The 25290-nt window shown below is 43.5% G+C and overlaps 1 protein-coding gene and 1 long non-coding RNA gene across 2 annotated transcripts in view; one reads left to right on the forward strand and one right to left on the reverse strand.

Moving 5' to 3' along the window:
• LOC120585161 (uncharacterized) overlaps window positions 1–23591 on the forward strand; it is a 25508-nt gene extending 1917 nt beyond the window's left edge. Inside the window, exons 2-3 of the long non-coding RNA XR_005648258.1 lie at window positions 365–4739; window positions 22355–23591. This is a non-coding gene — a long non-coding RNA (uncharacterized LOC120585161). The remainder of the gene's footprint in view (window positions 1–364; window positions 4740–22354) is intronic.
• On the reverse strand, window positions 9080–25087 carry LIX1L (limb and CNS expressed 1 like). Its single transcript, XM_039841424.1, has 6 exons — window positions 24702–25087; window positions 17309–17472; window positions 14719–14859; window positions 10361–10456; window positions 9987–10064; window positions 9080–9646 (listed from the first exon to the last, which is right to left on the reverse strand). The coding sequence occupies exons 1-6, from the start codon at window positions 24991–24993 to the stop codon at window positions 9404–9406; spliced, it is 1014 nt and encodes a 337-aa protein (XP_039697358.1). The 5' UTR covers window positions 24994–25087; the 3' UTR covers window positions 9080–9403.
• Window positions 25088–25290: the final 203 nt, after the last annotated feature.

The raw sequence follows: 25290 nt of genomic DNA on the forward strand, positions 1-25290 counted from the left end.
CACTGTACGCTGCAGCTTTCCTTCCTGTGGTCTGAGTACCAGTTAATCAAATCTCAATATGAAAATAAACTAGAATCTAGAAAAAAGCTAGATTGAAGCAATTCCTCCACAACAAAAACCACTACTACCACATATATATGTGTATATATGTATGTATGTATGTAGATTATACATATATATAATCTTCTAACCACATGTTGTAAACAGGACCTCTGCTATCCCAAGCTTTACAAAGCAGCTCGTTGCATAATTGCAAAAGGAATTATTTGGGTTTATATGAAGTAAATTTTAGATGTGAACTTAAGAGTTACAAGCCTGTTTGTTGCATTATTTGCTTTTTTTACTTTTGTTTTTCTGAGTCTAGGCTCTACCATGAACTAGCTAAGACTGGCTAAATCACTTGAAACCTATGAGCCACAGGATGACATAGGAGATGAATTTCATCCTTTCTCACAGCTGGACAACCTGCTAACAGTAGCAATCTTGTGCTCCAATGGCAAACTGATGGTAACACTGATATATGTGAACAAGGTGATATTTTTGGTTCCAAATTAGTGTCTACTGTGTAAACTCTACATTGCCTGTATGCTGTATTTAAAATACTGTCAAAAAGATTTTTTAAGTGTGCTGTTGGTGTGATGAGGGAGTAGTGAGCTAGTTAGGCTCAAGTTTCCAAGTATCAGAAGTAACTGAAAGGACAGTTTCTACAATGGATGGTAACTCCACGCACTTAATAGCTGATACTCTCCACTTTTCCTTAAAGTTCTCATGCCTGCAGAAATCACTTTTCCAATATGCCTTATACCTAGGAATCTGGTACCTACAGAGCTTTCCTTTTATCAAACTGACACCATCTACTTTACCTGAACCAAGGTACTAACTCTAAAGCTCAAAACTGAAAAATACTCTTTAGTGATTCAAACCAAAATCTCAGCAATTTACCAAAAAGGGGGAGGGGCAGCCAACAGCATTTGGAAAATGTTGAATTTTATTACTTAACATTGTTTCACCATTATAGCTATTGTACATAAGACTATTACCAAAGGTCACTTCACAGAGTGGTTGGAAAGTGGCCTGAAATTTTAGCAGCATCCATTTTATCCAAGATTTATTTTTTCCACAGAATTAATCAGACACATCAGGAAAATCACTTCAGCTAAAAATGTTGTCAAGGTGATAAAGATATCCTTTTATAAATGCAATGTTTACAGTAGTACTCGAGAAGGCAGGATTCTTTAAATCCCAGAATTTAACAAATTGAATGGTTAGCTCTATAGCCTAGGGGGGAAGATGGGGATTTTCAAAATATATTTCTAACCTTTTAAATATGGCACCATGGAGGAACCGCAACTCAGCACTGCACTGCTCTGCATAGACTCAAGGATAATTGGGAGCAGACAGTGTGACATGAGTAGGTTGTGGAGGAGGAGGAGGGGGACCAGTTTTAAGAGTCCTCAACCCCACTCCAGCTGTTTCTGTTCCATACAGTCTGCCAAGCTGGCCCAATCAGTATCACCAAAGGCTCATTGGCCAAGAGACCACTTATAACTTCACCTTCTGCTGCTGCTGCCTGCCATGACCATCTGCTATAGCTGTGTTGTCCTCAGTGTCTAGTCCTCAAAGAAGGGAACATAGTGAGACTCCAATCCTCAGGTCCTAATCGGTACCCTAAAACTATTGCCTCTAGCCTCATTAATTTGATAGCTATCAAATTCAAAATGAGATCTTAACTGTATTTCTAGTACTTGATGCTGCACATTAATTTTATTGAAAGCCTCCAATTCTCGCCAGCCTCTAGCCATCCTCTAACTTAAATTAGCTGGGCAAGGAGTAAAGAGAAAGGTGATCAGTATTCTTCTTTGTTCTTGGGACACCATCAAGGATTAACATAGACTTAGTAGCTTCACATAACATAGCATCTCAACCAAACCTTTTCTCCAGCATGTGTCATAAACCCTGGGGGAAAGGGAGCATATAGTCCCAATGTGGGAAGGGGAAGAGGGCTACAGCATTCTCTTCCATATATTGGGGAGAACTCCATATCGCTATCTCTGCCTATCCATTAATTCACTCTAAACTTGGGTGAAAAGCTGAGTGGTTAATTTCTGTGTATTTTCTAAATTCCCATCCCCTGCCAGTGAATTTGCCCTCTGCCGCTCCTCAGACAATCTCTCCCGTTTATCTGAAGGCCCTGAGACTGGCCTTTGCTTGTCTTGCTGACCTTCATCCTCTGCTGGACCTTATTACCTGCCGGGTCTCTGGTTCTCTCCTGCTATGCTAACAGAAGTCTCTCCCAGGCTCAGCCACATCCTTCTCCTCTTTGGTCTCCTCGGTGCTCCTTTGGATCCTCCCTTTTATGGGGCATTACCCTTGTCTGCCAAAGAGGGCACCAAGCACTTAATATAGACTCTTCCAGGAAAGGAGGGTCTGGGAGAATTACCCAACAGGAGAGTCAAACCCTTACACAGCTTAAAGTATAAACAAAAGTGGCAGCAAGGTCAGGAGAAACAAAGAAACATTCCTGTAACAACCATTTGCTCAGGACAGAGTATACAGGACCAGAAAAATTATTCTTTAACATCATGAGAACAGCTCACTTCTATCCTGGCTTTTACCTTTCAAGGAAGGGAAAAACTAAGCAAAGTCTCTACTTTGACCCTTTGAGACTTGAGACTATGTCTAATATACAAACGCACACAGAATTCAGTCACTGGGAGAAGCAGCTTCATAGTGACCCACACTGCCTTACTGTAAATAATGCTTCAGGATTTGCAATGTTAGAACAGGAAAGTAACTTTAAATGTAGAAAACAAATATGCGACATTTATTCATAACTCAAAAGAAACACTAATCAACAGGATAAGATATTAAATATAAACAGCGAGCTCCAACCCAGCTCTGTTTCTCCAAGGCGGCATCTTGCTTTTGTTCTGACCCTTGTCCATAGAATGGAATCGATGGAGAGAACGCCTGGACAAGAGAGGGCCTGTCAGCGACGCCTCCGGTCTGGACTCCTGCTGCGTCTTCGGCCACCTCTAGGGAAAAGGAAAGACAGGAGGGTGTCCGTCAGAGGGACAAAATACAATGTCCTTATTCTCTTTCACTCATAGCCCCTTCACCAAGAAAGTGTTTGCCCTCTCCACTTTACCTCCTCTTGCCCTTGGGTGGACCCCGAACAAAACACCAGTCCACGCTGATTGGCTGTCCCATCAAATCCTGGCCATTGAGTCCCTCCATAGCAGCTTGAGCCTCCTTGTATGTTTCATACTCAACTAGCGTATACCCCTAAAGCAAGGGAAAAAACAGATATCAAAACTCTATTCCACCAAGCTATTTTCTATTCAAGTAGAAAAATCTATAAACTTTAAACAACGAATGTACGTCATATATCCCTACTGTAAATACATGTTTGCCTATTTCTGTCTGTCTCTGCTGTGTCTAACAAAATCAATTTCCAATGTTAACTTATTTCAACTTTGCTCTTGGCCAACCACAGCAAACATGAGAGATCTACCAATGCTAAGGGTTATGGGGAAAGAGAGGCAATGGGGTATAACTTAGGGCACCTTCAGGTATCCTGTACGCCTGTCCAGGTTGAGGTGGATGTTTTTTATTTCCCCATACTCTGCAAATTTGTCATGGATGTCTTCTTCGGTGGCTTCTTCATGGACTCCAGTGACAAAGAGAATCCAGCCTTCAACAGCTGTTGGGGAAGAAAGGGAGATTGTTTGAGCACACAGAGAAAAACTTCAAGCAAGATCACAAGAATGCAGTGCAGACTCGAGACTGGTTAAGCTTTTTCTGACCCCTTTCCTACTGGATTTAAGTTTATTGGCCCCTAATTCTCTACAGACACAGATACCTACGGGCTCCAATTTACTTACAGCGTTGTGGTCCGGGTTCATCACCATCCTGCTCCACGCTGTCATAATCCTCACGCATCCGCGCTCGAGACCCCTCTTCTATAGGAAACATACACGAGATCACCGGAAAACCCCCTTCTCTCACTGTTCCCCGTGAATCTGAATGAGGACTCCAAAACCTTTGGGTGGACTCTAGCCACTCTAGACCCCATTTTCCCCATAAACACTCACCGGAGCCGAAGCCGCGGCCCTTCCGTTTCTTCGCTTTTTCTTTCAGTTTGTGGATGCTTTCTGAAGCCCCATAAGTCAAAGTGTAAGTAAAAAGATGACATTTACAACAACAGTCTTTTTACCAAGACCTTATCTGAAAGCGGACCCCAACAACTGCAGCCCGGGTCCCTTCCGGATCCCGCCCCCAAGCCTCCCGAAGGGGGCGGAGTCTCCAGTCCAACCGAAACCCGGTTCCCCGCTCCCATCCTCCCTGTCGGGTAGAAGAGAAATTATGTTTCCCTAGGAAGCCCTTCTCTCGCACCTTCCCCGCTTCCCGCAGCCGCCTCCAGTGTCCTCACCGTCCCCATCCTCATCCATGGCGAAATCCTCGCCCCCAGCCTCATGAAGATCCAGCACGTCCGCCATCTTGCCTTCGTTCTAACTCTAGGCTGCGCCGCTCAGAACTCAGCACCTCAGGAACGGGGCGGAGGGGAAAGGTCGCCAGTCAAGTTGACCAATCAAGAGCTTACTCTAAGTCCCGCCCCTGGCGCGATAAAAATACGCACAGGAGGCGGGCCTAGCGCCGGAAGGGCCGGAAGTGCTCCTGTAGCCATCTTGACCAGGTCTTGAGCTAAAAGCAGCCACGTTGTGAAGGTTGGACTGGGGGTAATTGCAATCGGTGGCTTCCTTTTATCTAGAATAGCGGTCCCCAACCTTTTTTGTACCAGGGACGGATGCTCCTATGAAAAGCTAATGCTTGATGATCTGAGATGGAGCTGAGGTAGTGATGTTAGTGCTGGGGAGTGGCTGCAAATTCAGATGAAGCTTCGCTTGCTAGCCTGCTGCTCACCTTTTGTGTGGTCCCTTGTTTAACAGGCCTCTGACCTGTTCCCCAGGGGTTGGGGATCCCGATCTAGAGCATCCTACAAGAAATACTACTGACAGTGAAGGCCGGCCTAATCTCTTTTGTACAGGCCTGCCTTCCATGTGTTTTCACCCCATCCTAAGAAATGAAAGTTTTTTTTTCTCAGAATTTCAGGCCTGTACCCTATCCATTGAAGCAGCTGGATCTGTGATGCGAGCATTTTACAAAAGTAGTTCAATCAGCAATGCTGGCTCAAAAAGCTGCTTCTGGAACATAGGGAGGTACCAAATTTCTCTTAAAGAAACTAACAGACCAGGTTGTCATGAAATAACGATTTGTGAGACAGATAACCAACTTTTTTAAAAAAGGTAAACTCCCAAACTCTCCCCACCACCTCTGAGAATTAAAAAAAAGTCATCCTTTCAAATAAAATGGAGGTTTTAGCTTCTTTGAAGATAGTGCAAGTATTTCACGTTTAAAAACCTAGGATTGAGGCAAAATCCATATCGCCCCCGGATTCTGGAATCTCGATATAGGCCTTTAACAACAGTAGATTGTGGATTCACTTATTTATAAATTTTTTAATCAAACAAGAATGACTGTCTCAGAAGAAGTGTTGGCAATACAAGGAAAAATTATTGCGTTATCAACAATTGCTTCATAATTACATTTGTGATCATTGCTATCACAAAGCATTATGGTAGTACAAAGAGAGTGTCCAACAGGACGGTGTAAGGCGAGTCTATGCAAGGGAGGCCTTCCGTTCGAACTGGGCCTTAAATGATGGGTAGTTTTCCAGGTAAAGCAATTGTACGGAGACTAAGAGACAACTAATCCATTCTCCGCAGTAGGTAGTGTGATCACATCCCTACTAAAAAGCCTTCCTTGAATTATTTTTGCCCTCTGTCGCCAACCTTTTCCACCACCATTCTTCCCTCTTATACATTAAGCTCTCCCTACACTTCCCTTCAGCTGTGTTGTACTGTTTCCCATCTCAGACTTTTGCAACTTCCTGTTTCTCGTGTTCTTACTCCAGCAATTCACATGGCTAGTTCAAACCCATCTCTTCTGTCTCCCTAAAATACTATGGTCACCCAAAGAGGTCTTCTCTATCCTGTCCTTCACTCTGTTTATTCCTTCACAGAACTTAAATCCAAATCTTTAATTACCTTATTTTCTAACTTGCTTACTGCCTGTTTTTCCAATCAGAATGTAATCCGTATGTCAGAGACTCACATTTACAAATATATCCCCCAAATTTGGAACAGTGCCTGGCTCAAAGTAGACATTTGTTAAATACTTATTGAATGAATGCAGAGCAGAATAGCAAGGAATTCTGTATGCCTGATGCTGCGTGACTAGGAAATAAAGCTGGAAATACAGTTTAGGGCCAAATTGCATGCCATGCTACAGATTTTGGAACTTACCCTGTAGGCAAGAAATTTCACTACTTCAAGTATTTGAGTATTCATGATTTTTAACATTTGCAAATAGCCCCCATACTATTTTTTATTCATATTTTTACTTAAACTGACTTTTAAAATAAATTTACACTAAATTTAAATGACACTGCCATAAGTGGAAGATCTATGTTTTTCCCCTATAAATTCAGATAAAAGCATAACTAGTAAAAATGAAAAACGTTTGTCCATCCGCCACCCCCAAGTCATCACAGGTAATACCAAGGGCTCACATATAGAACTTTGGGAAATGCTGGTAAAGCTGAGGATAGCTAAGTGATGATGTATGTAAAGGGGTGGTACAGTCACAAATATTTTAGAAATCTGACAATAGAGTGGGAGATGTTAAAAATGAAGGCAGAGACTAGTTAGGAAGTTAGTGTAGTGGTCCAGCCCAGAGATGATAAATGACTGAACTAAGGCAATAAACAGACAAAACAGATTTGGATGTTTATATAGGAGGTAAACTCGACAGTAAGTGGCTAATGAGATGATGGTAGGTAAAACGTGAGGATGGATCTGAGGTTCGAGCTTAGATAACTGGGTAAATAACAATTCCAATAACAGATCTGGGGATTCAAAGAGAAACACATGGAGAAACAGGTTTTATTTTGGACATGTGACAGATGGACATCAAAGAGCTTCTGTTACATTCAGGTGGGGATGTTCAATATGTGGAAATATAGATGTAAAGGCTCAACATAGGTTGGGGTAGAAGAAATAGTTTTGAGACTCGTGTGTATGATAAGAGTTTAGACCACCAGAATGGGTGAGATTGCCAATGGAAATGGGTAGAGCTTGAGCAGAAAAGACTAAGGACAAAATCCAGGCTCCTCAAATGTCCCGAGAAAGGGAGACACCATGCCCTCCCCCAGCAGTACAATCTTATGTCTACCACCCAAAAAATATTAATAAAAATTCTTTTTTTAGTATATGTGTAAAAGAAAGGGTCATTTTCAAGCTTCTCTGATACATAGGTCTCAAGAAAGAGTCAATCTGGCTCACTAGACAAAAATCTATTTTTAATTGTATAAAATTATACATATAAAATACATAGAAAGTACTAAAAAGATAAGTGAAATCTTTAACACCAAAAGTTTACAGATAGGGAACAATTTTTCTCAAGTTCTTTGGGATCTTAGTAGTTGGTATTTGAGAAAAACTATAAATCCAGGAGCTGCAAGGACAAATTCTTCCCACAACTCACCCCTTAACACTTTCCAGAGAAATGAGCACAAGAGCAATGAGGGTTTATGATTTCTGGATTATAAATACCAATAAAAACTGAATAGACACATCCATTGCTTAATGTAGGAGCCTCTGCTCCAACCCTACATGTGCTTCATGGAATATTAAGAAGGGGCTTGGAGAATTCAAGGAAGTCCCTTTCAAGCACTAATACAATTGTTGTTAGATTCCTTACCTCTGATCCCGTGTGTCCTGGTCACCAAGATGATTTCAAAAGCAAGTAAGCTGACTTTGATCTTGTCCCTATCTGATCCAAAAGAGCAAACTGTGGCCTGTTTCCTAACCTATTTCCGAAAGCAAATTGTATCATCGTTAAATGGAAAGACTAACTATAGGAACATTAAACTTCCCGATCTCAGTTTAGAAAGTGCGCTGAGCTATAATATAGTATAAAGGAGACTAGAGAAACAAAGAAGAAATATATCTTAGAGAGACCTACAATAATTTTTCCCAAAGGTGAAAGCTTTAGCTGTACTCCAGATCATTTCTCTCTGGCTCCACCCAGGGGAGAGGTGGGAAAAGAGAACAGTATTGAAAACACAAATAGCCGATCATTGATTCTCTTTCCCCTCCTGCAAGTCTCCCAGGGTTCCAATTAGGAAAGACCATAATGTCAAAGTCTCATCTAATTTTCTTGATCTACTCATGCTCTAATAATCAATGTGGAGGAAGAGGAAGGAAAACAGAGAAAACAAACATGAATCTAAGGTATGTACATCTCAGGTAATAGACAGCAGCAGCTTCATGGCAGTGAGAGGAACGTGGCCCTCACCAAACAGGACAGATCATTTTTGCAAAGAGCAAAATACTGGAAGGAGAGAGAGGAGGGAGATATGTTTTACCTTCTACCAATCTCTGCAGACAGGAAGGTCTAAATACAAGGCTTAACTAAGCTGAGTGAGCTGGGGAGGAGGAGTGAAGAGGGAATATGGAAAGATAAGCAGCTTCAACCCTGACCCCTTCTGTAGTGTGTAGAGTGCATCTGGAAATCTGGATGTGGCATCTATGCCCTGAAAACAACTTCGGGCATAAACTCTGTGGATTGTGTTCATCACTCCTCTTGTTCCTAGGCACTCTCTCAGCAATGATTTAACAGTGAGACACCAGATCTCTACTTCCTTCTGAATAAAAAGGCAAGAAGACTCAAAACAAAGTACCGGTTGGAGTTGGAGGAGGAATAAGGGAGGGGTGGGGAGGGGAGGAGAGGTGCATGAGGTTAGGAAATACACATTGGGGAACAACTGGTACCAAGTGAGCTCCAGCCTCAAGATAAACCGGAAGCCATGCTCATATGGCAATCCACGGAGCTCCGAGAGAAGCAGGAATGGGGTGGGGTGGGGGGGCACACAGTCCTTAATCAAGCTCCCCATTGTTATTATTATTATTATTTAATTTATTGCTCCCTGTTATTTGAAAAGGAGACATAAACCCTTAGTCAATCGTCTTGTGTTACTGAAATGACTATGCAGAATTACTGGGAGTGTAAGAGCCAACAGCTCCCAGGACAGCCTGCTCTTCCTGTAAAGTGGAGTGGAGATGTTTCAAATGAAACCACATCCGAAAACTAGAAGTAAGAAAAGGGATCTCTCAGCAAATAAGAATCCAGGTGTAGAATTTATACATATATATATATATATATCTATATTTTAAAGTATAAAATTGAGAAAGTATGTACAGAAATCACACTAAGTCTTAGAAAGAACATATAAAAAGAGGCCTGAAGAGGATGGGGAGGGAGTATGTGGGTGGGTGGACGCCTAGCAGTTGGAAGAATGCATGTTGCCCAACTGCCCAGCAGCCAGCATGAGAATATCCTTCTTCTCCTTGTGGAAGCGCAGCTCCTTGCCTGCCAGTCGGGCTTCGTCCAGCTCCCGCTCAGTGGAGGCCAGCTCTCTGGACAGCGCCCCTGGCACACTCTGCTCCCGGCTCACCCAGTCCAATGCCATTTGGTGGCGAATATCATCATCCAGGGCCCGGTGCGAATAATGAGCCAACACTTCCTGGAGGAGGAGAGGAATGTGAAGGTCATTGACAAGGTGAAGTTTCATAGCACAGTGACCTAACTGGGACTAGGAACTCTTAGCGTTGGGGTCCTAACTGCAGTCAGCACCGAAGTCTCTAAGAAGATTCTTAAGGGAACCGTCCTGGTGGGGGAAGCCAGGCCGGCAAAAGAATCACAGCTGAGGTTTAAATAGGAAAGATAATAGGAGTGAAGAGGGCACTTTAAGCGAGGCTGTCAATATTCACCAGCTGGTGTCCACAGGCCCGCTTATTCCTGACACATCAGCCACCTCAAAATAGTCTTCTGCCCAACTCCTCTCACCCACAGTTATCTCTTACCTGCCGAGAGCACTGTCTTTCCCTCATGGCCTTAAGGCTGCCATTCCAGTGCAGGAGTTGAAAAACTGTCATTAACTCCTGGAGGAAGAAAACATGGAGAGCCAGGACAGTGATTTTATATGGGGGGGCGTTGCATCGGAATTCCATTTTACGAAATGTATTTGTGGAGGCATCTCTTATACCAACTCGTATATGCCCTTGGGGGAAGGAAGGTATTTATATTTTGAAAAATATTCTAACAGCCTTCTCTCCCTTCCCTTCCAATTGAGTAGCAATGCGTTAGGAATGAGGAGGAGGCGTGCGCACGCACATACGCACACACTCACACACGCTGACACATGTTATTAGAGCCAGGGAAGTAGGCGGAATCGTACCTGGAACTCCAACATTGACTTGCCCTTGTTGGATTCCAGCATGAATCGGAAGGCACCAATGCCTGTATTTGGGTTGTCAGCTTCCTCCCTGTTGCCCTGGTAACAGAGGAAAGGAAAAGAGAAATAGATTTTCAGTCAGGATTATCAGCTCAAGCAGTACTGCCCAATAGAAATGTAGTTAATATAATAACATATTAATTTTACTAGCATATTTTACTTAACCTAATATATTCAAAATAGTATCTCAACTGTAATTTGTATAAAAACTATTAATGAAATATTTTACATTCTTTTTCTTGTACTACATTTTCAAAATCTGATATCGCTTTCACGATTACAGCACATCTCAATTCATACCGGCCACGTGTCAAGTACTCACTAGCTATATATGGCTAGTGGCTCTTCTACTGATGAGCACAGACCTAGAAGATTCCAGTCACCACGCATTTGAACTGGGGTGATAGAGAAAGGTCGATCTGATTTTCCTTATTTTTAAATGGGGAACACTGAGACATGGAGAAGAGCCCCGATTTAGCCAAGATAACACAGTGAGTTCAGCATGTGGGGGTGGACTAGCCTAGAGGACAAGCGGGCAAATGCATTTTAAAGGGACACAGTAGGAGCCACAAGCATGGCAAATTCTGGGTAGCAGTTTGGACTCCCGCACATTTGCCTTGTGTGTCTTCCATTGGTGACATGACCTTGCAGGGGTAGAACTAAGAGACGTGTCCTACCTGCAAGCCTAGTGTGTACAAAAAACAATACAGTGGAGAAGTTAAGAGCCTGGACTGGAGCTCCTACTAGTCCTGTGGGCTTAGTGAAGTCATTTAACCTTTCTGCTCCTCAGTTTCCTCATCTGTAAAGTGGGAATAATCATAGATCTACCTTATAGGATTGTTTCGAGAATTAAATAAAACACTTTTAATTTTAAAAAGGTTAAATATCTAAAAACTCCAATCATATAAGTTGTGGGTGCCTTATTGTTCTGGACCCGGTGGCCAGTTACACCATCAAAATCCATTCTGGGATTGGCTCTGGTTTGGTGCTATTTGGTGCTGGTTTAATATTGTTGAGGATAATTCCAAATCCTGGGGCTGGCTGAGACTTCCAAAATAAGGGTATCTCCTGGTTTATTGGTGACCTTTTTGTCAACCTAATCAGGGGAAATAAGGCCAGGACACTACTGGGAACACAGGGACCCAACTTTCTCCTCCTGCTTCCCGAGAACTCGCCTGCTCTTTTAGCCAGTTCCACACCATATCCCCCCAACCCCCCACCCCCACAGCACCTCCCAAGAACTTTATTCTGCTCTCTTTGAGAAAGAAGACAGGGTAGAGGTCAGGAGCCAATGAAGTTATAACCAAGTTCAGTTTATTGGGGGGCACTTCATCATAGGGTTGTACTGTATATGTATCACACCTAAAATAATGCCAGGCACTTATTAAGTACACCATAAGTGCTGGCTTATTATTATTATTTGTTTTCACTGCGCTAGAGTCAACAAGAGGTCAGAACTACTCAAGATCAACCCATATTGTTTTGTGGCTCATGAGAAAAAACCATGCCACATGTCATTAATCTTCACGGTGAAGCAAAGATCTCAAAATTTGGATTTAGAAGTGAAACGCTAGAGGGAGGAAGAAAAAACAGAAACTTCATTATTAGGATTTAGGGCTCTGAAGCAAGCCGCCGTTTTCATTTTTGCCTATAATTGTTCAATATTATACCTTATTCAATACCTCCAAGATTTTCCAAGATACGGCACATAGAAAATGATCATGTCTGTACAGCCAACTGGGGTATACAGAGGAGGCTGCTGGCAGAGCAGCTTGCCAACAGAGGCTGTGGGGCAGAGCAGTCCATCTGCCTCAGGCCTTGCTCAGTCCCCTGACAGCTGAGGGGATCAATAGCATGGAACATCTGTAACCTATCTGGAGCACCTCAGAGTGGCATGACCCACCCGTTGGGAAGTTCTACCTCATATCAACACTACTACGCCCAACAGTTACAAATGAACTCCATTTATTCAATAGACATTTAATCACAGAATACTTGGTAGGAATAAGTGGTAGGAACATTAGAATATAACTGGAAAGAAATTAGAGTTAATTTAATTCAACCTACTTATTTTACAAATGAGGAAACTCAGATCCACAGAGGCTAGGTGATTTGTCAAAAAAGCATAGTATACTATAGTGTCAGATTCAGGACTTTTAAAAGAACAAAATCTGAAAGCAAAGAACATGGGCATCGCTCTTTACCCATGGCTATGACCAGATGAAAATTGTTATTCTGAAGAGCGGGGATTATATAGGAATATTAATGAGAAATCCATTAAGTTCTCAACTTGGGGGTTAATCAAAGAGGAACAGCAGCATGATAATAATAGTTTACATTTCTCTACTTGAACTATACTTACACTTTATAGTAGATGCTGCTGGTGACCTACCCAACATCTATTTCCTTCTTCCTTACTTAATCTCATTCTAGTGTCTCCTCATCTCCCACGTGCTTATGGGAAGAGTGATTTTATCCTAACTCAGTGCGTAAATCTTAATCGCTTTTGCCTGTAATTTTTTGTTGTTATTTTTTTAAATTGGTTTTAATGTGGGAATCCTGGCCATTGGGAGGTAGAAGGGAGATCTGTGGGAGGGCTTCTGGGAAAAGATTCTTTTCTACTAAAGAGACACTAGAAAAGATGGTCTTGTCCGGTTTCTGAATGTAGTTTTGTCTGTGTTTGATGTCTGGAATTCTGTAGCCACCTTGCACCCCGAGGGGAGCTGGTCCAAGAACAAAGCTGGTACCTAGAGGATGGATGAGTGGAGAGATGGAAAGAATTTGAGCCAGTAGATAATGACATTCTTGATCCATGGATGCAGCCAGCCCTGAAACCGGCCCTACTTCTGGGCTTCCTGTCCATGTTAGATAACACGTTTAGTTCCTTTATTTATTTCCTTAGGCCAATTTGAAGTGAGGTTTTCTATTACTGGCATCCAAAGGCATCTAAATACATAACGTGTGCTAAGGGCTTGAATATGTTCTTTTATCCAATAATCCTATGTGATAGGTATAACTGTTATCCTATTTTACAGATGAGGAAACTGAGACTTAGAATAAGTAACTTGCTCAAAGTCACATAGACAGTAGAACCATAATTTCAAAATAACAGATTCAGAGCCCACGTTCATAACCACTGCTTTCTATAATCCAAACTAATGTTTCATTTTACAATACATTAGGTGACAAGAATGACAAATGTACTTTCTTAATTTTAATTGGCTTTGATTAATATAGAAATGTTTTTATGCCCTGCAGTTACTGCTGACTGGGGCAAAAAGCGATGGGAGAAAAACAGATGGATCCTTTAAACAGATGAATACTTTATAATTTAAAGTATTCAACACTAATCCACAAAACAGATAACTGAAGCAGTTTAGTATATGTAATTACATCTTAAACGCAAAGAGAGCAGAAACAGAAAATTGGTCTAACTCTGTCAATGAACTTGTGGTGGGGGAGGGAGTGGGTAGGGCGGAAGAAGACGGTGTTAACTTCTAAGGTGTACCCTACGCTAGAGAAGTCTGTAAGTCACCTTGGGTTCCAGTCTTGGCTCTACCACTTACTAGCTCTGTCGCTTTAGGGAAAACTTCACTTCGGTGTTTTTAACTTCCTCATCTGTGAAACAAGGGTAATAATGGTATGATACCTCATAGGACCATTGTGAAGATCAAATGAGATAAAATACATATAAATCCCAAGAACGGTCCTTGGCACAAAGTAAATGCTCAATTAGGATTAGCTATGGCTATCACCATCATCGTCATCATTCCAAAGAAAAGATGTTCTTTTTAAAGAGAGTAAGTAAATTATCCTCCCCATTTCTAGAAATGAAAAAAGACAAGACACTGTATTATAAAGTGTGCTTTATTAATAAGATGAAGTAATGGAGGCAAGAGACAAGTGACAGTAAAAAGTCAAATAAAAGATCAGTGAAGGAACAAGGGACTAAAGTCCTAAATCAAAATTGGAGAAAGCAAAATTTAAGCTCAATTTTTATTTTGGAATATCTCTAAAATTCCATAAATCTTGTATTAAAAGTTTCTAGATCAAAGAGACACAGAGGTTTCTAGATACCAAAGAGACAAATAACAGTAAAAACAGACACATATAGAATTAGAGACTGAGACATATACAGCATGTAATACAAAAGCTTGACGGAGAAGAAAAAAACAACAACAGAGATGTAGACAGGAAAGGAAACAAGAATCCATGCTCTGTTTCCCAATAATATACAACACTTCCCAACCAGCCACTTCTCCCACCCCCACTCGCCTTCCTTCCAACTCCAAGTAACTTACATTGAAAGATGCCAGGGCCTCGGAGACACTCTTCTCAATGAACTCATCAGTGATTCTTCGGGAAGGATGTTCATTAAACACAGAGTTCATTAGTGCAATCTTTGCAGCGCTCCGCCGGGCCTCAGCTTTTGTGGGGCAAAACTAGGCAGGGGAGAGAGAGAAAGAGAGAGAAAATACGTGTATATGCGCATCTGAGAGAGAGAAGGAACATAGGGAGCGAAACACTTGGGATGGAAGACACTTGGACACTCTTTGGATAAATCAGTTTTGTTCGACACAAGCTCCAAAGTTTTTATTGCAAAATGGTCGAGACATTTGGAAACATAAGTCTGATTCAACATCCTGAAATCATTAGGGAACTGGAGATGGCTCTAGCTCATACCAAGTTGAATGTAGAATGAGGAAGGCTGCTGAAGTCAGCAGATAATCACTGGATAGGAAAAATAGCCCTGTTTTAACTGTCAACAGAATTAATTACTCAAAAGCCAGATTCTGGCCAGCCTGATAGAAATCTGTATCTTGTTTTCTTGTTCTGTGGACAGGCAAGATTTTTTTCATTCCTCTAGATAACCTAAGATTAGAACAAAACTGTGTCTAGGCTGCTTCTGCAGAGGAGACCGGGAGTCTCTATCAGAAGCACCCATCTGGGATTCTTGGACTTTGCTTTTTGCTGTGAGCAGGCAGTTCCCCCAATAACATAGTGAGCCAAGGCGCTATCCCTGAACAGAGTCTGAGGTCTAAAGAAGGCATCTGTAGTCTTTTTTTTTCCCCCAGTGGAAGCAAGGAGGACAGGGTTGGCTAAGAGAAGGAAAGATGACTCGAGGAAAGCATGAAAAAATTAAAAATTCATGTTTTTACATTGTATCCAACATAGGTATAACAGAAGAAATCTAATTTTCAGAAGTCTTCAATCGCTCAAGTTTAAATCCCTAGGCACCATGGGATTCCTTTATAATTCATCTTCACTGGCTGCTTCGAAGGCCTCTGTGCCCTCTGTCATTTACGATTAGGATCAGAGGAAAGGAAGAAAGTGATGCCGTAGTTTTAAAAAGCAGACCAGGATGTGTTTGGTACTTAACCATCCTTAATATCAATAATTCTCAATTTCCTTTGACTGACAGGTCTCTCCGAGACAGCATATGAAGCTTGGTACCTTAACCCTAAGTCTTCTTGCTTCTTCAATTTTTCTGTTTCTCTATTTACTAGCCTGTTGCCCATTCTACTACATAGTGCCCTTTCTAAAAAATTATCTATTAAGAAAACCACCGGGAGAAATTTCACATGCTCTAAAGTGAATATAGAAGAGAGAAACTGAAAGGGGGCATGACAAGTAATTCTACTCTTTCAGGAAATAACGGAGAGCAAATTACTATAATGGTCGAACTTTGGGCATCGCCATAAAATAATCAAGTCCTTACTCAACAATATGATGAGGTGGGAGAAGAAAGGAATGATCTTATTCTCTAGAAGAGAAAGCATAAACAGTAGTCATCCTGGACACCTATTTATTTCTCTCGAATGGCTGGTGTTCTGAGGGAAAAAAATTTAGTCACCTGATCTGAAATGAGGCTTCCCTAAGACTGCTGGTGTTTGAGGCAGGAACTGAGCTGTGATGGCACTCATGCATGCAACAGATTTGTTAATTGCTTACTCCGTGCTAGGATTTAAAACTGAACAAGGAAGAAGACAGACACTATCTCTACATCCATAGAGCATCATCTACTGGGAGAGAGAAACAATCAATTACGTAAGTTGTGATAAGTGATCTGATGGGGAAGTTCAAGGTACATATAGCAGGGGTAATAACTTTGTCTAAGGGTTATATAAACCGCTTGGAAAACAGAACAAAAGTGTCTATTCTCTAAATTCCCACCGAGACTCTAAGTTGACATTTCAGAAGGCTTCCTCCCTATATGCAACGTAAAGAATCCATCTTTGACGATAATATTCACACTAGTCAAACTTCCCATTATCCTACAGTAACAAGCTCTTTTCATCACCACATATTACAGGTCTCTCATATAACTGCAGAGTGCTAGCACTAGAAAGACTTTAGAAATAATCTAACCTCTCTCTTTGATATTATAGGTGGGGAAACTGAGGCCCACAGAAGTTACCTGACGTGCCCTGCTGGCAGTCAGGGGAGTGAGAATTTGGATCTGCTAACTCTTAGATGGGTACTATTTTCACCGAACGTAGTCCCTCCCCTTTGGTCTCTTCGAGAACTCAAATATTGCTTTTCTCAGTAGTTGCCTATGAAAAAGGGTCAAGGAATAGTATTCTGTGTCCTCCAGAGGAGATGGCAGGAAGTTGGAAAGCCATATCGGGACATGGGTAAGGTGCTAGTAGTCTGAGACGCTGAGGAGGCATCTTCGTAACTGCTCAAATGGAAAGTGGGGCTGAGGTTTTGCAGGGTGAGGTTTTTTGTGGTCAGATGAGCCTCGGATGCTTTCCAGAATGATTTGCCCAGACTTGGTTCCGGCCTTCAAATGAGTGATTTCAAACAGAGATTTAATGGCCAAAGTGATGGAGAAAGTCATTATGGGCACCTAAGCAGTTATCTGGGCTCCTGCTGATTCGCAGCTCTTACCTGGAAACTCCCAAAGCAGCTTCCCCCAGGCAGGGTGACATAGCAGACATAGGGAGGGCTGTTGGAGGGGACCATCTCATAAACCACTAGAGCCCCATTCTTCAGGTCAGCCCCACGGGACTGCTTCATCTGCCAGAATTCCTGCAGCGCCTCCACCACGTTCACTGCGAAAAGAGAAATGCGTTCAGCAAGGAGAGCGCCTCCTAGCGGTGCTCTGCTTCAACACGCCTACGTCAAGAGTCTACCTTCCTCAGCTCCCTGCCCATTACCATTTAAAAGCCGTTAATGATGAATAAACATAGGCTGTGATTAAGCCATTTGCATAGGAAGACCAGAGTGTGCCTGCCCTCCTCCCCGACCTCTCCACTTCACGTTTTGATTAGTCCTGGACACCGAAGGGGAATAACTGAAACACTGGAGGCAGAGTTTCCAAGGTCGGCAGGCCATTATCACTGCCTGAGGAAGTGCAAGTAGATCACCGCCACAATAATGAGAGCGAACATTTACTGAACACTTGCTGTGTGTCACCCATTTAATCACGACGACCTTATGATGCAGGTACTCTTATTGTCCCCATTTCACAGATGAGGAAAGGGAGGCAGAGATGTAATAGCTATAGGATGTAATAGCCTAAGGATGTAATAGCTATAAAGTAGCAGAGCGCAAATTCAAACCCAGGCATTGGTTCCAGAGTCAGTGTCCTTAACCATCGCACTATACTGCCACTCAAGGAAATGTGATCCTATTAGCCATTCTCAAGCCTATGCTTCTGGTGAGCAAACCCACAGCCAGATTCCTTTTCTGTCCTGGAATACTATGTGTACACTATGTAAGAGGAAGGAGGAGAGAGAGGATGGGTGAAGGAGGGGGAGGGAGAGGGTGGGGGCAGAAGGGAAAGAAGGAGAGAAACGAATTTCTCTTCTGAGGCTTGCCTTGGACGTAAGTAATTTCTGGAGAAGCCGTGTGTTGGGAGACGACCCTCCGCAGGTCTTGCGCGCCTTTCCGCCTTGCTGGGTATGCCAAGACGTCAAGGCCCTGACTGCTGTGTACTTGGGCCATTTCTCAGGATTGTGTTTGCAGCAAGAACCCTTGACAGATGAGATAACGTATCCCTCTGGGACAAAGAACAAGCTTGCTTACTGCTTGCTGTCAAATGGCAGATTTCCCAAGCTCAGTGTCCCTCTCCTGTAACGCAACCCATGGCCTGTGCAAGTGTCTACCCGAGCCCTCCATGTTGGACTTGGGAGGCAACGGGAACCGATGCAAACAGACATGATGCTCATGTCGTGCTCTGAGTTATAAAGTCCTTTGTCTCCGACCCAGAAGTCTCTTGACTTCTGCTGGCATCCATGCAACAGTAACCGGCTAACTTACTGGTTTTAGATAGAGTGAAATCAAACGCCAGACCTGACACTGTATTCCAGGACAGTTCCCCTCATCCCCCAATACTTGGGCTCAACCATTCCACAAATATGTATCGAATATCTGCTCTGTGCTAGACTCGGTGCTGGATGCTAGGCTACGATAGTGAGCGAAACCATAGACTGTTCCTCTCCTTTATGTACCTTACAGTCTAACGAGGAAGAGAGATATTAACCGAATCGCCTCAAACAAATGAAAGGTAGCCACTGTGGTGAGTGCTATAAAGGAGCGCTAGATGGTGAGAAATGTTGCAGGAGCATCTGACCTAGTTAAGAAGGTCCAGATAAAGCCGCCCTGATGAGGTGATATTCTTAGATATGAATTTGAATTCAGCAGGCAAAAAGGTGAGAGAACAGAGCTCTGAGCAGAAGGAACAGCATGTACAAAGGATCTGCAGCAGCGGGGAATATGGTGAATAAAGGGACTAGTGTGGCTAGAAAAGAGAGCGTGAGGGGAAGTGTAATGCAAGATGAGGCTGCAAAAGGAAGCGGGGCGAGACCGGGTCAGACCTTGCAGGCCATGTTGGCGTGCTTCAAAAATAACCTTTCATCCGAAGAGCAAAGGGAAGCCACTGAAGGGTTATACATGGAAGGAGGGGAGATAGCAGTTTGCCTTTGGAAACGATCACTTTGACTCAAGGGTTCCAAACATTTCAAATGGCTTTAACTAAAGCCTCCTAAGTTATCACAAGCATTCTCCAGTATCTTCCGGCATGATTACTTTCTACTCTCAGTTACAAGGCCTCATTCATCCTTTTAAATTGTGTTAGTTCAGGTCTGCCAAGGAGAAGACACCGACATGGGGCAGACAGACATACAAGAGATTTATTGGGGAGGAAGTAGGAGAAGGGAGAGGCTTCAGCCCATGCCGAAGGTCTGGCACCTGCAGGAGAAGAGAGAGAAAGAAGGAGGCTGAATATGAGACTGCAGTGCAGTTCCAAGAGAGGTCTGGCCGGGCGAGTGGGAAGTCCTCGAGCCACAGGGGTCCCACCTCTCGCCAGGATATGCCTGAGTTAGCACCCCTGCTGAGCTCTGTCACTGTCTGGGAGCAGCCTGCAGGATGTATAGCCTCAGGGCAAATGTGATGATGGACTTAGAGAGGACAGCAGCTCAAGGCTGTCCGTCAATTAAGCTCCCTGCACCGGGCGATATGAACAGCACATTTTCATGGTTGCCACACAAACATTAAGCAAAAATATGAGCACATAATAGGTATGTAGCTCTATTCTAGCCATTAGGGATGCAAAGATAAATAATACGTGTTCTCTTCTGGCAAGGTGTTTAAAAAAATCTAGTGGCCAATAATAACTATTATCTCACCTGCTCTACAGCTGAAGCAAGCACCCTGTGTACCAGCCAGTCTCTGAAAGGCAGCATAAGCTCTTTTCTAATACCCTATATTTAACTGACTTTAGAATGTTCATTCTTCCATTAAAAGACAGCATGAAAAGGAAACTCTCTTTCCCACCCTTAGTTTTGGCAGGGGCTCCTCGAGGGTCACTGCTGCCCAGAAAGCTCAGCCATCTTTGTTCTTTCCACTGAGATCTTTTCAGCCCCAGTTCCCTCTTTGAGACAATTTAGCACAATGCGCTGGATGACAGCTCTCTTGACATGCGAACAATAGGGAGAATATTGAAATAAAGAGGAAGGGGAGGAGAACATATAATGGGGAAGGTCCCACTAAAAAGCATGCGTCCATTCTTCATCCAGTCAAATTCCTTTTGACACAGAGTACAGGACTATTTTTTAATGATTACTCAAAGCCACAGGAAATAGGGAGCCTTATTTCAGAAATGTAAACATGAAATGGAAAATTGGGCAAATGCTCCGGGAAAAAAGAAATTAGTTGTGATCTGTATTTGAACATGCTCCCAGACACATTCAATTTTAGAGCTGAAAGGGACTTTAGAAATCATCTAGCCCAGCTCGGGCTAAGGAAGGGTAAGTGATTTGCTTCAGGTCACACAGCTGTGGCAGAGACGGGGGCAGGAATGTAGATATCCTGATGCCAGTGTTTTTTCAGTTTGGAAACCTTAATCCAGGGCCCAAAGTCAAGTCTATGGTTGAGCTTCGAGGGGGTTCAAAAGTCCCCGAAAACTCTAAGAAAATTATGTGTGCACATACGAATATTTATGGGGGGGAGGGTCGCCCACAGTTTTAAAAGATTTTCAGTGAGGAACCAGATATAATGGTTCTATAAGGATGGTTAAAGAACAGTGAGTCCTCAGTACCTATTTGATAAAATTGAACTCTGAAATCATAAAAAAAATCACATGAATGTGATTTTGCAAAAAAAAAAAAAAAAGAACAGCGAGGTGGGAGGCAAGCAATGACACATACACATCTGACAGCTCCAGTGGCTTTTTGGAAGTCACTGATGGCTGCTGAGCTAACAGGGACAAGAAAGACTGAGAGGGTGAGGAATATTAATTACTTGTACCATGATGCTGAACAGCGACAAAAAGAGAATAATTTTGGTTTTGCTCTTAGGAGATAAAATATTAGATGAATGTCCGAGTGGGGTGAAAGGTACAGATTGCATATCCGCCAGAGTAAAAACATTAAAACGATATAGAAAACTACAGTCAAAATTTGATGTCATAAAAATGAACATAAATTTCTGTAGTTTTAAACTACCAAAGTGGGGATAATTTGTTAGAGCAACCACAGGAAACTAATATTTCCAATTCCAAAAATTGGAAATATTCAGATCAATCAATTTTACTCCACGGTCACTTACAGGCAAAGAAGCTGTCTGTGGTTTTGAGGAAAAGGAACAACTAGACAGAAAATACCACCAGATTCACTTGTTCAACCTAGTGGAAAGCTGGGCAGAATTTCCAATCACAGAACCATATTATGATATAAACGGAGAGGAATACTTAAAAAAAAAGGGTTTGAATAGGGCAATGCAGAAGTTACCTAGCAAGGAAAGTCATTCAGTCAGTCATGGCAGTTTGGAGATTTCCAGATGTCAAACATTAGAAGGGGACTATATGCCACATAGAAGAAAGGGGCAAGGGAAACGGTGAGGCTAATAGCACCTCTCATGCTCAGCTTTCGAAGCGTTTCCAAATGCACTGTAATAGTGACCCTTACGGAGTGCTACGTGCTACATGCTTTACATTCATTATCTCATTTAATCCGCACGAAACTATCAAGATAGGTATTATAATATCCATTCTACAAAATGTTGGTGAGCTAAGGAACAGGCCACAGTGGCAGAACCAGGATTTAGAACCCATGTTTGTTTGCCTCCAAAGCCAACTCTCTTTCTATTGTATTATCCTGCTTTATCTCACCATTAAACTTCACACATGCTCTGGGAAGTGGACTGTGAGCTCCATGAAGGTAGGGACTGAGTATCTGTCTTGTTTACCGCTGCAGATGGTGATCAAGAAATAGACGTTAGATGAATAAATAGAACAGATGAAGCCTAGAGAGACTAAGCAATTTATCAAGATCACACAGCCATTATTTGACAGGGCCAGGTTCTCCAAGATGCTACAGCATACTGAGCTATGTGTGTATCTTGGGCAGGGATTTATGGGGGGTGGGGGGGGTGGAAATACAGGACAAACAGGTGAAATAACAGAAGAGGTTGTGTCTTGTTTTGTTTGTGTAGATGCTGAGATCCTACATGAGTGGAGGTAAAGCTGAAGACCGTGACTCTTCCAAGGTGAATTTCAAGCAGTAAGAAGGTGATGAAGGGTGTGAACTGAAGATGATGCAGCAAAGCACTGCCGGATCAGAGGGTGGACTGGGCAAGGATCAGAGTAAATTATATTCAGCGGACTAGAGCCAGCCCCCAAATACCACACCATCAGTCACAAGGGTATGTGGGTACATGCCAACGGCAGTTTTGCCTATTAATCGAAGCAAAATAAGTGATTCCATGTGGTGAAGGGCTTCTGAGCCAAATCGGCAGAGATTCTGCTTGCCTGAAGCTGAACTATCTGCCAAACTCTCCCGAAGTACTGGCTGGACACCCAGACTGGAAATGAGAAACTCAAAACTAATGAGAAGCACTGTGGTGGGAGGTAGGGAGGTCGGAAGAAAGAACTGCACAGAGTCTGAAGCCTGACTGATTGCTCTTTGTCAGTACAGTCCCCTTGTTTCCTCATCCTTTCGAAGGAAATGAAAAAGTGTTCACAGGACACTCAGTTTAGACGCCAAAGCAGAGGCTCTCCAGGTAACACAAGAGAAAGGAAACACTCCTCTACAATTTTCACGCAAGTTTCCAAGAGGAAGGATTCAGACCCGGAGTGACCACTCCTGGCTAATCCTATGCCCAGAGGTAGACCTGCCCTTGGTCTCAACTTAAAGAGACAGAAAGCAGCAGGACAATAGCTGATGGCAGTTCCGCTGTTAAACGCAGGACTTAAACTAGGAAAACAACTGTGTCCCCTCACCACGAATTTCAGAATCATGCACAACTGTATTCCCAGCACCCTGCAGAGTGCCTGCCTCACGGTAGGGATTCAGACTGTTGAAGAACAAAGGGAAGCTGATGGTGAGTGTATCATTGGGCACATATAACAAAATGGATCTAAAACTCTGTTTTCATAGGACTCTGGGTTTATACTGTAAAGATTTCAGAGTGGGAAAAAATGAGACATCTTCTTCCCAAAGGAATATGAACCAATAAATCTGAGATAATACTCATTATTTTTAAAGTACCCATTATGTGTCAGGCGCAGTATCTCATCTAATCCGCATAACAACCTTTGAAAAAACTAAAGCTCAGTGAGGTTAAGTCACTTTCCCAAAGACAGAGCTGGCAAATGACAGAAATTTAATCTGGGATTTAATCCAGACTTGTTTGACTCCAAACCCTGCTTGTGCTCTTTTCACTATACTTTCTTAGGGAGAAAAAAAATACAAAAGCACAACCAACTCATTACTGTCTGTAGAGAAAGCCCTGAACTTTTCTCTACATTATTATTAGACTAGAAAGTTAAAGATATAGTCACTTTCAGGTCAGGCAGGACCTGGCCAACCAGAGATAAGTGATGTCTCAGAAATTCCAGACCTAAATTTTGTATCCCACCCCCCTTGCTTGTTACACTACAAATCTGGAGTTGAAACTCAGGAAATTCTGCACTGGTTAAACAGAAACAACAAAGAAAATCCTCAAATCCCCCTTCTCAGAAGCCCTAGAAATTAGGCAACTTTAAGAGGAAGATTTCTGTTGGAAATCGGGTTGCTCCCTGGCTCTTTTCCACGGAATTTAACATTGAGAGGCCAAGGCCTGGGATTTATCCTCGGTTCCTGGGCGAGGGCCAGGAAAACAGAGCCAGACAGGCCGGAGCTGAGAGGCTCCATACTAAAAAAGCCCTCGAAGTGAGGTATAAGTCACAGGAAGCTGGTGTAAGTTCAATGGTTTGGGTCCAGATTTAAAAGCAGTTATGCTAAGTGACTCGTGAAGGCACTACCGAATTCCCCAGCAACTCTGAAGTTGCATTGGAAATCTCAGAGCGACGATAAGAAAAGAATTAAGAAGTCAGAGAGATGAAATACATTTACAAGAGAGCCCAGAAAATGCTGAGATCACAGAAGGTTGAGAGGGTATGGATGAGAAACGTCTTGAATCTGAGATAAAGGATAGGATCCCACACGACGGGACTGGTCCTCAAAGGCAGAGAGATGTTAGGTCATTAAGCTGCAGGAGAAATTCCGTTTCTGAAGGAGAAAAGGTTGGGAAGAAAACAGGGTTGTGTCTGTAAAAAGGGATCCCTGGAGAATATAGTAGTAACTCAGTAAAGGGGAGGTGAGAGGCTTAAACGTGTGTATGAGTGTGAGTCTGCGTGCGTGCGTGTGCGTGTGCGTGTGTGTGTGTAGCCCAGAAGGAAACTCCCCAAAAGGAAATGCATGTGAGGGCTCTGCGCCAGAAAGAGCGATCCAGAGGACTGTGGGAGCAAGGCTTCGGTACAGAGGGCGTCCCGGCAGGAGGCGGGACCCCGCAGACTCACCTCGGCCATAGCCCTGCGTGTGCTTGGCGAAGCTCCTCACCACGGCCTCCACGGCCTCCCGCAGCACGGCCGGGCTGCCGGCGGCGCCGGGAGGCAGTGGCAGCCCCGGGGCCCCGGACAGGAGCAGGGGCGGCGGGGGCGGTGCGGGGGGCGGGGGGGCGGGCGGGGGGCCCACGGGGGGTGTGGCGGGGGCGGCCGCCGCCCCAGTCACTCCGGGCCGCAGCGCTCGCAGGGTGCCCCTCCCGCCGGTGCCCACTCCAGGCTGCAGTCGCTGCGCTCGCATCGTCTCCATCCTCGCCGCCAGCGGAGTAGCGGCCCGGAGCCTGCCAGCCTGGCGAGCTAACGGTCCCAGCCACCCCCGCCAGCTAGCGCCCAGGGACTGAAGGCGGTGCCGGAGCCCAGCCGTCAGTCAAGCGGGGGCGGGGACGAGCCGCGTCCTATGCCAATCACCGGAGAGGGGGCGGGAGCTAGCGGGCTCTAGCTCCTCCATAGGCAAAATATTGAGGAGGGAGGAGATTCTGAGCACCCAATTGCAAAGAGAGAAAGCGATATCCTCTATAGGAGAGCTTAGCTTGGGCACATCTTTGGG

This window comes from Pteropus medius, unplaced genomic scaffold, assembly GCF_902729225.1.
Source record: "Pteropus medius unplaced genomic scaffold, Ma_sr-lr_union100, whole genome shotgun sequence".
Lineage (NCBI taxonomy): Eukaryota > Metazoa > Chordata > Mammalia > Chiroptera > Pteropodidae > Pteropus > Pteropus medius.

Bases quoted from the DNA above. Each gene is read 5' to 3' on its own strand.
- LIX1L (XM_039841424.1), bottom strand. From the start codon at position 24,993: ATGGAGACGATGCGAGCGCAGCGACTGCAGCCTGGAGTGGGCACCGGC. The intron at 10,457-14,718 runs GTAAGTTACTTG...CTCTGTTACCAG, and splicing joins AGGCCCTGGCATCTTTCAAT to GGCAACAGGGAGGAAGCTGA. The intron at 9,647-9,986 runs GTAAGAGATAAC...CTCCTCCTCCAG, and splicing joins AAAGACAGTGCTCTCGGCAG to GAAGTGTTGGCTCATTATTC.